This window comes from Brassica rapa, chromosome A08 (genome assembly GCF_000309985.2).
Source record: "Brassica rapa cultivar Chiifu-401-42 chromosome A08, CAAS_Brap_v3.01, whole genome shotgun sequence".
Lineage (NCBI taxonomy): Eukaryota > Viridiplantae > Streptophyta > Magnoliopsida > Brassicales > Brassicaceae > Brassica > Brassica rapa.
In genome coordinates this window covers 19699424-19713006 of record NC_024802.2, presented here as the reverse complement: position 1 = coordinate 19713006, position 13583 = coordinate 19699424, and the positions used below count along the sequence as shown (strand labels likewise).

Here is a 13583-nt window from a genome sequence, read left to right as displayed (position 1 = left end):
ATGGAGAAGGATAAAAATGAGAATTCACTTGTATGTGAAGTATTCGTAAAAATCCGACAAGTCATCAAGTAACCGTAGCCGAATAAATTAATCGTAATGCCACGTGTACGACGCATTTGTCAAAATGGTTGGATGGATAAGGTTGATGGATAGTGACTAGGAGACTGTTTCGTAGGTTCGTCGATAGTCAACGTCAACAATATGGGCTTTAGGCCCATATAAATATATGATACAGCCCAGATTAAAATTAAAGGCAAAAAAAGTTAATCTCCGTTGTAAAATGAAGCGGTTGTTCATAATTCTTCACACCACCGTAAATCTTACACACATAATCAAATACTTGTGTTACAAGTGTACTATTCTATACACAAAAGCCACATATGTGTGTGTTATATGCCTATCTATAAAAATGCAAGACAGCACATTTCTTGCGTTTCAAGAGTCATGTCCTCTGTTCCAAGAATGGTAATATTAAACGACAAAGTCGTGTAAGTGCTGGCCACTGGAGAATCTGCTCTCCTGCTGGTTGTTTCCGTCTATGTAACGGTAATCATACCCTTGATAGTTCATTAGAGTATCGTAATCCCCTGACCGGTTCATCTGATGTAGTTGTGGGTCATCTTCATTGGCTTGAGTACAGTCTGGTTTAGGTTCTGATGAGAAGGCAACGTTTGTTGTGTTCTCCTGCTGCGAGGAGGAGTCTTCTTGGTTGGTGCTGTTGGGAGACTTGGAAGTTAGTAACTCAGAGGCATCATCACCAAACTCTTCTTTATACATCTCTTCTATCATTGGTTTCCATAGACGAACTCTCGCGTTTATGAACCAATTAGCAACCTAATTACATAACACATAGAATGATTCAAGCAGAACACAAAGATTATAAAGGGAAGACACAAAAAAAAGCTCAGGTTACCTGGTTTTTCGACAGTCCTGTCTGCTTTGCAAGCATCATTTTCTCAGATTCTTTAGGATATCTACATATAACAAACATAAACTCTCTTAAAATGTTCTGTAAAAATTGTGACTTGTGAGAGAAGAAACCACATACGGATGAAGGAAATGCTCAAAGAGCCAAGCGCGAAGAGCAGAGACAGAGCTTTCAGGGAGACCTCTTTGAGGTCTCCAACACGGTCTAACCATTCCAAGCTGTTGATGCAAAGTTCTCTGCTGTCTCAACCTTTGATCTAAATACCTCAATCTCGGTATCCTCTCTCCTCCTTGTTGCTCATCCAATGACAACTCTCCTCCTTTCTCCCCAAGCTTCTCTCTTATCATCTGAATCTGCTCCTTTATAGCGTCGCGAAGAGAGCGAAAATGGCAAGAGATTCTGTTGAGAGCCACTGATGTGTAAGGCTTAGCTGATCCAAATCCTGCTACTACCTCAAATGATGAAGCTAATGCTTCCATTTGATGGTAATATTGGTTATATCTTTTATCCACCTGCAACAATTAACACAACAATTAAGTTACTTAACTAAGTTATAAGAGATGAGAGTTATTAAATAACTACCTCATCAACCATTGTTAAAAGCTTGTCCTTCTTGCTTCGAAGCTCTTGTCGTTCAATTGTAGATAACTCTATTGATATCTCACCACCAATGCCTCCTCCACCTTCTGTCTCCTTTGCACTATTGTTAAAGTCTTCACCTTTCTTCTTTTTTCTCAACTGGTTCATCTCTTTCTCGACGCTAACCACTTCATCGAGCAAACCCTGAGCCGGTTTAAGATACCGAGAACGCAACACGCTGCTCATATTGTAACTGTTGTAGACTCCAGCATAACCGGAGGAAGGATCAGATTGACCCAACAGCAACATCTCTTTGTTAAACGGCGGCGTTTCCTTAGCCGAGATTGAAGAGTATTGATGATAGTGAAACGAAGGAAGAGAGATTTGAGTGCCGAGGAGGCTTAGAGATAGTCCTTGACCGTCGCGGAAGGTTAACTCGCTGCTCGAAACGGGAACGTCTCCGTTGAGATTCTGAAGACCCGTTGGTGGAATGAAAACCATCTCGTTTCGAACATTCTCTTCGCCGCCGACGAAAGATGCGGCGGCGGCGGAGGAGGAGGAGGAGGAAGGTTGTTGTTGTTGTTGGTGATGGTTGAGATAGATTGGTTCTTGCTGGTAACAATTGACATTACTTGGGTAATAAACCGCCATGTTTAGTGAGTTTGAAGAGATTTTATTACAGACAGTGATGTCTTAAACTCGATGAGTTTGGTCGGAAAATGAGTTCCTGCAAAAAAAAAAAAAAAAAAGAAGAGGAAGAGTCGTGTAAGGTGGAGTTTTTTTTAAAAATACTTTGGAGAAATCTGAGTGGAGGAGAGGTTAAAACATCGTAATCCATTATACCAAACGCATTTTTATCAGTAACAGTATCGAAAGCAACAAACTTTCGAGGATTAAAGTCAAATTCTTTATAAAAGCAAAGTGTTTTTTTTTTTCGTCACGAACTGAAGAAACCCAGAAAATGAGAAAACCCATTTCAGTAATTGTGTAATCGAGATTAATTTGGTTATACAGAAGCCCTAGTTCGAAGGTGAATGAAAAAATGCAGAGTAAAAAGTTGTCTAAGATTATCAGTTCAGTGACTTAAAAACAGAGAAGATCAATTATTACATACATAAAAAGTTGGTCTTTTTGATGATTTCATCTCTCATCTTAATGTGACAATCTTCAAAAAAATAAAAGGGAGAAAATAAAATAAATCAGGAAACAAGAAATGCAGGGCAGATCAACCGTAGAAAATCAAGAATCAAAACCAAGAAGTTGGATTAAAGTTACTAGAGAAACTACCTGCAAGAGAAACTGAAGCTTTTAGAAACCCTAGAAAAAGAGAGAGATTCTTGTGAATGTGGATGTGGCTGGAGTGGCAGCTATATCAGGAAACACAGAAGAGAAGAGTTTCCAACACTCGAAGACAAAAAACAAAAGAAGATTTGAGACCCAATCCCGAGAGAGGCGATTAATTATTGAAAACTTTGAAATAATCAAAAAAATTCACTACACAAGAACGAAACCAACTCATCTTATTATTGGGACATTAGACAAACACCAACCCAATTTTAAAAATTTAAGCTGTTTAGCAATATCAACAATACAATAATGACACTAGTAGGAAATTTTTGGCAACCGCTACCTGTAATTTTTAATCTTTCCCGGCAGAAGCTTCTGTATCTTATGCCTAACTATAAATTAATTAAATGATTTTTTTGTGCCAACCATTGCTAAATAAACACGTGACAGCACAAAAATCACTAATTCCCTTCTTTTCTGATTAGGGATAATATACTTTTAACATAAGAAGATGGACAATTGTCAATAATAGCACCTTTTGAAGTTTATGTCACAAAAATAGTACTAGAAGGAGAAAATCACAAAAATGACATTCATTAAAGGGTAAAATATCCCTAATATCCTTGGTTTAAAATTAAATAAACAAACAAAAATAAATATAAATAAATAAAATAAAAATAAATAAATAAAAAAAAAGAAATTTTTTTTATAGTTTCAGATTATACTTTTCAGATTCGAAATTTTTATAATTTTTTTTTGAATTTTTTTTTTCGAAATTTTTTTTTTTTTTTAATTTTCTTTTTATAATTTAAAAATACTTTTTGAAACTGTTTTTAAAATTTTTATTTTTATTTTAGTATTTTTTTTTATAAAATTTTAAACCCTAATTCCAAAACCCCACCCCCTTAACTCTAAACCCTAAGGTTTGGATTAATTAACTCAAGGGGTATAAGTGTATATTTACCTCTTTAATGAAACCTATTTTTGTGACTTTGAACCTTGAGTGCTACTTTGGGAACAAAAACTTGGTTTGGTGCTGTCTTAGTCTTTTTCTCTAAGAAGATTAGGGATGATATTATGAGGACTTTTCTTTCATAATCTTCTGGTGAAGACCTTGAAAACAATATTATTGTATATTGATTATGAAACAAATGAATGATGATGTGTTGTTATAGACTTGGCTCATATACTGATCATACTTCCAAAAATACTACTATAATTTAGTGTAGCTAACATTTTAGATCATCATTCATTTTTCATTTTCCATAATTCGTTTTCAATATATATAACAGATATATGCTTGCATGGTAGAAACGTCACTATATGTGGAAACTTGAACTACAAACGTGCCCTTGAGAAACTGGTTTAAGGAAGAAGATATTAAAAAAAAAACTACTTAGGTGGGTGTGTGTGTGTCTGTTCAATTGCTTAATTGGAGGATTAAATGACTTAACAACCAGTTGGTGAGTCCTTCCTTACTCTTCTGTTATGCCCATTTTCTATTTTCTTGTCTTTTTCATTTCTTTTAAGCTAGTTAGACCTAGATATTCGATCTATTATATGTTTGTATTTGCAAATTCGGTAATGCAGAACACATAATTTTTTCTTGTAGCTACACTAGTTTATAGTTTTAAATATTTTGTTTCTTTCGGTATAAGAAAAACAAATAAGTTCCGTTTTGGTTTGTTGGAGATTGAATTCGAGCAGCCGACACTAAATCATTTGGGAAGATCCATTCTGCTGGAAAACTATTCATAAGTTTAGAGTCTTTAAGAGATGATTGATTATATTGACTTTGCGCCCACGTGGATGTTGATTTATTAAAAATAAATATAGGCAGTTAGCTGGTAAGGGATGGATTAAATGTAACGAAATTTGAGATAGTTTACTTCATTGTTTTTAAATAGGTTATGATTACGATTTTGTAAAATGAATTACAGTATAATTCAGATGAGTTTTAAATAAAGATTTTTTTTGGTAATTTTTTTTAAAAAAAGATTTACTAATATAAGACGATGAAGAGCTTGCGGTTTTGGAACATCACATGTCTCACCGAATAGCTTCTGTGCTCAAAGAAGTGTTGCAACACACAAAAATTCACTCACGAACAACAAATTAGCATATCATTAAACAGAATATAGCAAGTAAATTAAAAAATTTCTTCATTTTATTCTAAACTCTCTTCTTGTTTCTCTAGATCTTCATAGTTACTCGGAAAGGAAACACAATGCGGTTAGGCGCATGTTTATTTTACTTGTAATAAACTGTAAGCATTAGTCCAACCATACAAGGTTAGATGTTGGTCTTGTGTTGTGCCGACAAGATTGTCAGTAGCGCTTGAAACAGGAAGTCCTGTTGAACTGAGTCTTATTGTCAAGCCGCTGCTGCATGTGAACTCCTACGGCGTCCAAGTAAGAGCTGCTTCTTCCATGTAACCCCAACACTTTTCCTTCTGTTTTAGTCGAAGTGAAAAACGTCCCTGTCTCTTCACCGTACGGACCGTACTTACCACGGCTAGTGTAGAAACTCAGAGACTTGACAACAAGAGATTTGTCTGAATTGTTCAGTGGTCCGTAATACCCTGAAATGCAGGTAAGCGTCTCGTTTGGATACTCGAGTATAATCTGCAAGCGAGATTTGAAATGAGTATCATATATGAATACCAAAAAGTGGCACTATGTATATGAAAGAAGAATCGATTGTTTTTTTATGTCACAACAGTCTCTTCGGCATGTTATTTACATTGCCTTCACCCACAAGAAACATTAAATTAAGAGCTGGGTGTGACAGTTTACCCTGTGTGTGGCGACTCCGCTATGACCACCATGTTCAACGGACCAAACAGATTGTCCATTCTTATCGTACTCGATTTGTAATGAAGAGATAGCATCGTTTGCTCTTGTTACAAATATCTGCTTGATCCCTGAAAATACACCATCGTCCCATGGTTTACCTCCGTTGCCTCCCCACGGTCCAAACCCGTTCGGTGTTGGTTCTTTCACGACTCCGCGCTCAAACTGTGAGAATGATTTAAACCCAACAAGTAAGTTACTATAAAGGTGTTAAAATCCAGATAAACTGAACAGTCTTAAAGCTGAACAGATAGATATGTAACTACCATTATTATGGGATCTACATATTACCTTTTCGCCATGGCCATTTACTGCAAGAACTAGCTTATTAGCCCCTACGCCAGTGTTGTTATGAGGAACAGTTGCATTGTGAGGAGATGGCTTAAAGGGACTTATTTTGCATGGCATAACATGAACACCAATGGAATCAAGAAATATACCCTCTCTTCCATGGAATCCAACAACTTTACCCTCGCCAATTTTATGTGTAAACGAAGGTCCTTGTTCTTCTCCACAAGGTCCATGTTTTCCTTTGTTGGTATGGAAAGTTAGTGACTTTATCACATTAGGTCCCATGTATACCAACGGTCCATATGTTCCCGTTATATGTGTTAAAACCTCTGATGGGTAATCAAATACAATCTGCAAATTATATTCAAACTTTTAGTTACAAAAAAAAATTATATTAAAAAAAACTGATATATGAAGTGTAATTTAGCATTAAAAAAAAAAAAAAAAAAAAAAAAAAAAGGTTTCCAAGTCACACACCTTATCATGTTTGAATCCTCCCCTGCCACCATGCTTGCTTCCCCACACAGCTTGTCCTTTAAAATCATAGCACACCTTCATCCATACAATCCCAACACTGCGTGACAAATTGATCTGTCTAACACCGGTATATATTCCGTCGTCAAACATGATACCACCGATTCCACCCCATGGTCCATGTATTTTCACACCACCTCCAGCTTTTGGCTGCAACTTCTCAGTATCTGTCACCAACTGATAAGCACAAATCCATACTCTTTTGGTCAAAACGGTAAAGAGAGAGCTAAATGTATAACATAAAAGTCTTGCACTCACCTTATGTTTAGTGATCTCAGCATCAACGTGACCTTCATGAGAAGACAAAGTTGAATCTTTTTGTTTAAGTCCAACCATATCAAATTTTTGGCCTACACTTCCATGAATATTCCCCGAGTGCTCGAGTTTCTTCACACCATGAGGGACATTTTGAGGTGAGTGCAAAACCATTTTCGACGTGGGATTAGTCTCTTTAGGAATTGGTTTAAGGTAAGCACCAATAGCATCCAGATACCAACCAGCCTTCCCATAAAACCCGATAATCATCGAGTCTGATTTTGGCAAAGTGAAGTATGTACCTGACTCAACACCAAATGGTCCGTATAGTTTGCGGTTACTCTCAAAGGTAAGCGACCGGACACATAGATTGCCCCACACGTCAAAGGCACTGTACGTTCCCTTTACTGAAGTCAGATACTCATGCGGGTAATCAAGTTTGACCTAAACAACACAAGAACGGTAATCAGTTTCTGAAAACAACAAGGATTAATAGTCTATATGACTTACCTTATCAAACTTAATGCCTCCTTTTCCTCCACGTTTATCAGACCAAACCGAGCTACCATTCTTGTCATACTCAATTTGGATGGAGTCTATACTATAACCATGAGCTATAACTATTTGCCTTACAGTGGTGAACGTTCCATCATCCCATGCATGACCACTTTGGCCTCCCCATGGTCCAACTGAAGCAGGCTTTCCTTGAACATTCTGCAGCAACAACTTCAAGTTAATCTCACATAATCGTAACTACAATCATTTATATAAAAAGAGGAACGAGGCTAAACAAAAGATGTTGCTAATACCATTCTCAGACTAAGATGATCTCAAAAAGACTCAAAGCAAGTGTAAGAAGCTCGTGAAGTGAAGAGATAGCTGACTACTGTGACACATAGTATGCATTTGACGAGTATTTATAATGGAAGAAAAGGTTACGTTTGTGGTTGTGAATTTTCTGGAACTATACTACAGAATAGACGTTATTGCAAGCAGCTCATTCTCGTTTCCACTCAAAGTGAAGTCGTGGTCGGAAAATAGAATCATATATTCATCAAAAAGAATCATATCTCCCAAGATTACGAAGAAAATAAGCACTATTGAACCTTCCTAATTACAATGGTCCAGTTCCCTGGTGCCCATATTAGTAAGAAAACTTTCAAGGTAGCACTGGAGTTTAGGAGCTTTCAATTTCAATTAAATCTACTCAAGCCATGCTACGTACTAACTATCAGTTACCTCTTCCATTAAAGAAAACATATGAGAATGACACATGACGTGGTTATCTGGTAAAGAAGACTGCTCAAATCAAGTTTAAGGTCGTACCTTGGCTAAAACATATGAGAATGACACATGAGTTGGCTAATCGCTCTACCAATAATCTTTACAGGAACAATCACCATTCTTAAAGTGGTCCAAGCATCTTGTCTACTAGTCTACGTCGATTGATTAGTTTAATATTTTTTAACGTATCTAATTCGAAACCGATTACGAATTACTGGGGGTATCTAATCTCATTAGCTCCCCTAGCTTTTATACGTCAGTGTCGTCAGTGCGTTGGTTGTTAGTATTTTTCTGTAAGTATACACCATGTTTAATTTATTTTATTTATTTTTTTGTAACAAACTCCATGTTTATTTTTTTGTGTGCACCCAACTCCATGTTTATTTAATGGGAAATATTGATGAACAATGCTGAAGAAAGAGGGTATCCGCTGTCCCAAGTTCGATTCCACTCTTCGACTTCTATTCTTTTACTTTCTTCGAACAAAAGAAGAATCATAACAAACCACTGGCCACATGCACGAATGAACAAAGCATCTTTTTATCAACAGATAAGATTTTATTTAATTTACAACAAATATTTTTCATTAAATTTTAATTTCTTCATTTGTGGCTAACACTGTCTTCCTCTCCTCAGCAGATAATATTTTATTTAATTTACTATGTATGATCAATGTCTAAATTTTTTAGAAACGTAGGTGCTTGATGGTGGAGATGTTTCCTAGGATCGTATAGTTTGGACTGATCAAGAAAATTGTTTTACTTAATTGCCTCTATGATTAAAGAATAGTCTTGTGATGCTTCTTGAGTGGGGAAAAGTTATGTTTACCATTTTTAAGCTACCACTTTTTATCTTTACCATTATTAAAAGAACATTTTCAAAATTACATTCTTCATTAAATGGCATAAAAACTCTTATATCTTTGTTATTTATATATATATATATATATATAATAAATCATTATTTAAATAAAAATAATTAAAAAAAAATAAATAGCAAGCAGCAACATAGAGTACCTTGACCTGTTCGCTGAGGACATAAGGATTGACATGTGCCGAAAAAAATATAAAAAAAATAATTTTTTTTATGTTTTCGAATTATAATTTTTCAAATTCTAACTTTTTCTGAAATTTTTTTTTCTAAAACTTTTTTTTTATTTTCTTTTTTTTCAAATTTCTTTTTGAAAATCGAAAATTATGTTTGAAACTATCTTTTAAAATAATTATATTTTCTAAGTATTTATTTATATATTTATTAGAATCCTAAATTTCACATTCCAAAAACTCTACCCCACCCCTCAACTCTAAACCTTAAGTCTAAATTAGTTAACCCTAAGTGTATAAGTGTCTTTTACCCTTCATTAAAAATGATGGTAAAAATGGTTAGTGTAAACATGAAAAGTGGTACTATCAATGTGCTATTTGTGGCAATTTCCTTTCTTGAGTTGGCATTTTCATTGAAAGACTGTTAAAATGCTATCTAAATAAGTTTGCTTAACCGGAGTTTCAATGACAAATCCTTGATTGCCTCTATGATTAAAGAATAGTTTTGTGATGCTTATCTTGAGTTGACATTTTCATTGAAAGCCTGTTAAAATGCTATCTACAGAAGTTTGCTTAAACGGAATTTCAGTGCCAAATCCTTGATTGCCTCTATAATGGTAGGACCTTACAGTTGGATGAAGAAATGAGTTTGCTTGACCGATTGAATAGTCTGGTTATGTTCTTAATACTAATTCATTGCTTCTTGAGTTGGAATTTTCACAGAAAGTCTGTTAAAATGTTATTTTGTTATCTAATTTTTTTTGCTTAATCACAGTTTCCGTGCCAAACCCTTGATTGCATCTATGACCATAATATCATGTAGTTGGATTGATCAAGAAAAAGGTTTTTCTTTATTGCATTTCTGATAAAGAATATGAGAGATGTCAATCAAAGTCTCACATTGGATAATTAGACAAGAAGTGTCTAATATATAAAGAGATGTCCAACTCTAATAGTACGAGGCCTTTTGGGAAGGAAACCAAAAGTAAATCCATGCGGGCCAGCCTCTAAGGCCCAAAATGGACAATATCGTACTAATAAGATAAGATAGAGTTGGACACGGGATTTCACAATCCCAATAATTGGTATCAGAGCGGTTGACGAGAAATCTGCAAGAAGACCAAAATACCCTTCGAGTAGGAATGGGACCCTTCAAGGTGGAAAGGGAGGTTCGGCAGAGATTAGTCAGAAGATCCTGGAATTGTGGGAAGAACATTCTCGACTAAGGGTGTCGAATGTCGAAGATGCGACAAGGCACCGAGATGATTCGTTAGAGGAAAAAGGGCACAAGGTGTGTGGTCCTTAGCTTGAGGGGGAGAATGAGAGATGTTAATCAAAGTCCCACATTGGATAATTAGACAAGGAGTGTCTAATATATAAAGAGATGTCCAACTCTAATAGTACGAGGACTTTTGGGAAGGAAACCAAAAGTAAATCCATGCGGGCCAGCCTCTAAGGCCCAAAGTGGACAATATCGTACTAATAAGATAAGATAGAGTTGGACACGGGATTTCACAATCCCAACAGAATAGTCTATGATTCTACTGGTGCAAGTATGGTTCTTAATCACGCTTCTCTAGTTGGCATTTCATTGAAAAGCCTGCAAATCTGCTAGCTAGTGAAGTTTGCTTGATCAGAGTTTCAATGCCCCATAGTGTTTTAGTACTGAAGCTGTTACACGGATGATGAATGGAGGAACTCTATAAACACATGTCGAAAATTGGTGCAGATGATGAGTGTTTGGTTGGTGACTGAAAGAAATGTATAATCTATGGATAGTGTTAGTTGCTTTGACTTTTTGAATCTATTGACAGAGGGTTAGGTTTTGCTACTTAAGCTATGCATCAATATTGGCTGCCTCAGTTTCTTTATAAAGCCTTAAAGCTCTAAAAGTTAGGGAGGAGAGGAGTGTTCATTGACTTGAGTATTGGGCTGTATTATTTAAATTAGGGGTACAGTGTAGCTTAGAGCTTTTAAATCTGTGGGCTATATAGTTTATGCTCATCAATGTTGAAAAAGAGATTGAGGGTCTAATGAGTTGAGCGTCGTAGAAACAGTGTGGGGACGTTCTTAAGATAAAAAAAGACTGAAATCTAAAAATAAATTGTCAAAGGAGCAGCAAAGGAATTGTCTTGTTTATTCATCCCTCTTGAATCCCTTATCATGTCATATCCAAATCATCTCCAGAGAATCATTTGGCCTTGAGAATGATTAGTGTTTGCGTTGAGTACTTGATTTGCGAAGTAGGTACCACAGATAATCCACGGTAATGGAAAAATTCCACCTTTTTTGTGTGGAAATAAATAACCTTTCTATTGGATTAATGAAGGAGTCCACTATTTTAATACTATCATATAAATATTAGAGATGTTGTAAGTTTCAATTTACCAAAAAAGTATGCAATATTGGTGCGAAGATGATATCAAACTGTAAAAAAATAACAAGAAGGACACGCATTTAAGATATTTTAATACGTCGAGGGCTGCCAGAATGGGCACCGTGTTTGTCCAATTCCCGTAACGTAGAAAGTTGGATAATCCCGTAATCTTTATTTCCCATGATAAAAAGAAACGAACACTATATATTTGTTATTATGTCATTTCCTTAATAATTGATTTAACTAAAAACCGAATCGTAAATCCAAATCATGAATATCGTTGACCACACAAAAAAAACTGAATGATGACTACTATCAACCCCCATTTTTGTCGATTATTTCATATAATTTTGTTTGGACTAGAGAATAATTCATTAAGTTTCAACGTATCATCATTGTAAGTGGTTTAGTATTTTATTGGTTACGACGACTGACGAAGCAACGAAGAAAATATGAAACAACGACGCGTAGACATGAGCTCACTTAATTGACCATTACGCCGCCAAGTAGACTTCTTGTTTTCATATATATTCAACACATTTCCATTATCCCAAATCAAATATCATCTTCATCCACTCCAAAACATCCCAACACGCAACAAACAAATCAAATCTCCGACAATACATTAGAACTAAAAATCTCTGATAATCAGTTCCAAACCATGGCTCAGAACCAACCAATCTTTCAGACCAAGCCACAAGGTAATAACAATATTATGTCCAAATGATTCTCTTCGGCGAATAATTTGATTCTAATATCTTACAATCTTCCTCTTCTCTATTTGCAGAACATTTTGTGCAGATTCCAATCAACATCGAGCGTGATTCAACCACACTCATAAACCAAACCGGAAACTCAAACCGGAAACCAAACCACTGGCCAACGATCCTCCTCTCGACCATCCTCGTCATCGTCGGCCAATCCGTAGCCAAACTCCTCGAAAACTTCTACTACGACCAAATCAACCGAAGCGAGTACGACGAGTCCCGCCAAAACGACGGCGTCTGGACACAAGCCCTCCTCCAAACCGTCGGGTTCCCTCTCCTCCTCCTCCCTTTCATCATCCTCACCGCCAAGAACCGCCGCAACAACCACCCTTCCGACCACTTCCACTACAAATCTCTCACCGTGATCTACATCTGCATCGGGATCGTCATGACGGTCCAAGCGAGGCTCTCCGCCATGGGAAAGCTCGAGATCCCCTTCGGCGTTTTCACTCTCATCTACACGACGCAGCTCTTCTTCACCCCCGTCTTCGCGCGTCTCGTCAACAAGATCAAGTTCAACCGGTGGGTGGTGATCTCCTTGGCTCTGGCCATCGCCACCGGAGCTCTCACGTTATCCTCGGCCTTCGCCGGGGAGCCCGACGAGGCCGAGGAGAATTACGCGAGAGGCGCGTGGGCTGCTCTCTTCGCCGGAGTCTGCTTCTCTCTCCTCTTGTGTAACATCCAAAACGTCTTCGACAACTATATCTTCAAACGCACGGAATCTAGAAGACCAAGCTTCGCTTCAGTTTTCGAAGTCATCATCTTCTCCTCCCTCGTCGCTACCATCATCTCCGTGGCGGGGCTTCTCATCGCCGGGGAGCAGGACGATTTGAAGAGGGAGATGAATGAGTTTTCCAAGGGGAAAGGTGCCTACGTGATGGCCATGGTGGGCCAAGCCGTTTCGTGGCAGGTCTACTGGGTTGGGATCGTTGGACTCGTGTTCTCTGTCTCGAGCGTGTTGTCGAATGTGATCAGTGTTGTCACGTGGCCGATCGTGTCTGTTCTTGTGGTGATATTTTTCAACTTTATGGACGATGAGTTTGATGTGTTCAAAGGTGTTGCCTTGATCACTGCCGTCTTGAGCGCCGCCGCTTATTTCTTCAGGCTTCACAAAGAGAATCGTGATAGTGACGTAATAGCTAATTAAGTTAAAGTTTAAAAATTTGTTTAATTTTTCTTTTGTGAATTAAATCAGTATTTTGATTGTTTTATTTGTGTGTAACTAAAATGTAACAGTTCCGGTTCTACTTTATGTTCTAGTTGTAAATTTATATTATCTTTCATTTGTATGTTTCTACAGTGAAATGTTTGAAATATGAGAGTATAGATTTTGTTTTATAAAAAAAATATATATTCTTGCCGTACAAAAATAATGGCATCCATTGG

At 36.8% G+C, this 13583-nt stretch overlaps 3 protein-coding genes across 4 annotated transcripts; 1 reads left to right on the top strand and 2 right to left on the bottom strand.

Moving 5' to 3' along the window:
* Window positions 1–247: 247 nt before the first annotated feature.
* LOC103835834 (BEL1-like homeodomain protein 10) lies at window positions 248–3275 on the bottom strand. 2 transcript variants are annotated; one of them, XM_033278014.1, is made up of 6 exons: window positions 3138–3233; window positions 2795–2911; window positions 1511–2234; window positions 1049–1440; window positions 914–974; window positions 248–834 (listed from the first exon to the last, which is right to left on the bottom strand). In XM_033278014.1, the coding sequence occupies exons 3-6, from the start codon at window positions 2156–2158 to the stop codon at window positions 472–474; spliced, it is 1464 nt and encodes a 487-aa protein (XP_033133905.1). In that variant the 5' UTR covers window positions 2159–2234; window positions 2795–2911; window positions 3138–3233; the 3' UTR covers window positions 248–471. The 2 variants fall into 2 exon arrangements, with proteins under 2 accessions (XP_033133905.1, XP_009110263.1); XM_009112015.3 differs by lacking the exon at window positions 2795–2911 and having other exon boundaries at window positions 3138–3275.
* Window positions 3276–4872: 1597 nt separating this feature from the next.
* Window positions 4873–7641, bottom strand: LOC103835833 (jacalin-related lectin 3). The gene is made up of 7 exons (XM_009112013.2): window positions 7536–7641; window positions 7237–7440; window positions 6730–7170; window positions 6415–6648; window positions 5938–6288; window positions 5590–5811; window positions 4873–5418 (listed from the first exon to the last, which is right to left on the bottom strand). Exons 1-7 carry the CDS (start codon window positions 7536–7538, stop codon window positions 5122–5124), a joined length of 1752 nt encoding a protein of 583 aa, XP_009110261.1. The 5' UTR covers window positions 7539–7641; the 3' UTR covers window positions 4873–5121.
* A 4229-nt stretch (window positions 7642–11870) lies between these two features.
* On the top strand, window positions 11871–13513 carry LOC103835832 (purine permease 14). The gene is made up of 2 exons (XM_009112012.3): window positions 11871–12131; window positions 12218–13513. The coding sequence occupies exons 1-2, from the start codon at window positions 12092–12094 to the stop codon at window positions 13342–13344; spliced, it is 1167 nt and encodes a 388-aa protein (XP_009110260.1). The 5' UTR covers window positions 11871–12091; the 3' UTR covers window positions 13345–13513.
* The last annotated feature ends 70 nt before the right edge of the window (window positions 13514–13583 follow it).

Coding starts and splice junctions, on each gene's coding strand:
- LOC103835833 (XM_009112013.2), bottom strand. Junction 7,171..7,236: donor GAGGCATTAAGTTTGATAAG/GTAAGTCATATA, acceptor TGTGTTGTTTAG/GTCAAACTTGATTACCCGCA. Junction 6,649..6,729: donor CTGAGATCACTAAACATAAG/GTGAGTGCAAGA, acceptor TGTGCTTATCAG/TTGGTGACAGATACTGAGAA.
- LOC103835834 (XM_009112015.3), bottom strand. CDS start 2,158: ATGGCGGTTTATTACCCAAGTAATGTCAATTGTTACCAGCAAGAACCA. Junction 975..1,048: donor TTTGAGCATTTCCTTCATCC/GTATGTGGTTTC, acceptor TGTTATATGTAG/ATATCCTAAAGAATCTGAGA. Junction 835..913: donor CAGGACTGTCGAAAAACCAG/GTAACCTGAGCT, acceptor TTATGTAATTAG/GTTGCTAATTGGTTCATAAA.
- LOC103835832 (XM_009112012.3), top strand. CDS start 12,092: ATGGCTCAGAACCAACCAATCTTTCAGACCAAGCCACAAG. Junction 12,132..12,217: donor CTTTCAGACCAAGCCACAAG/GTAATAACAATA, acceptor CTCTATTTGCAG/AACATTTTGTGCAGATTCCA.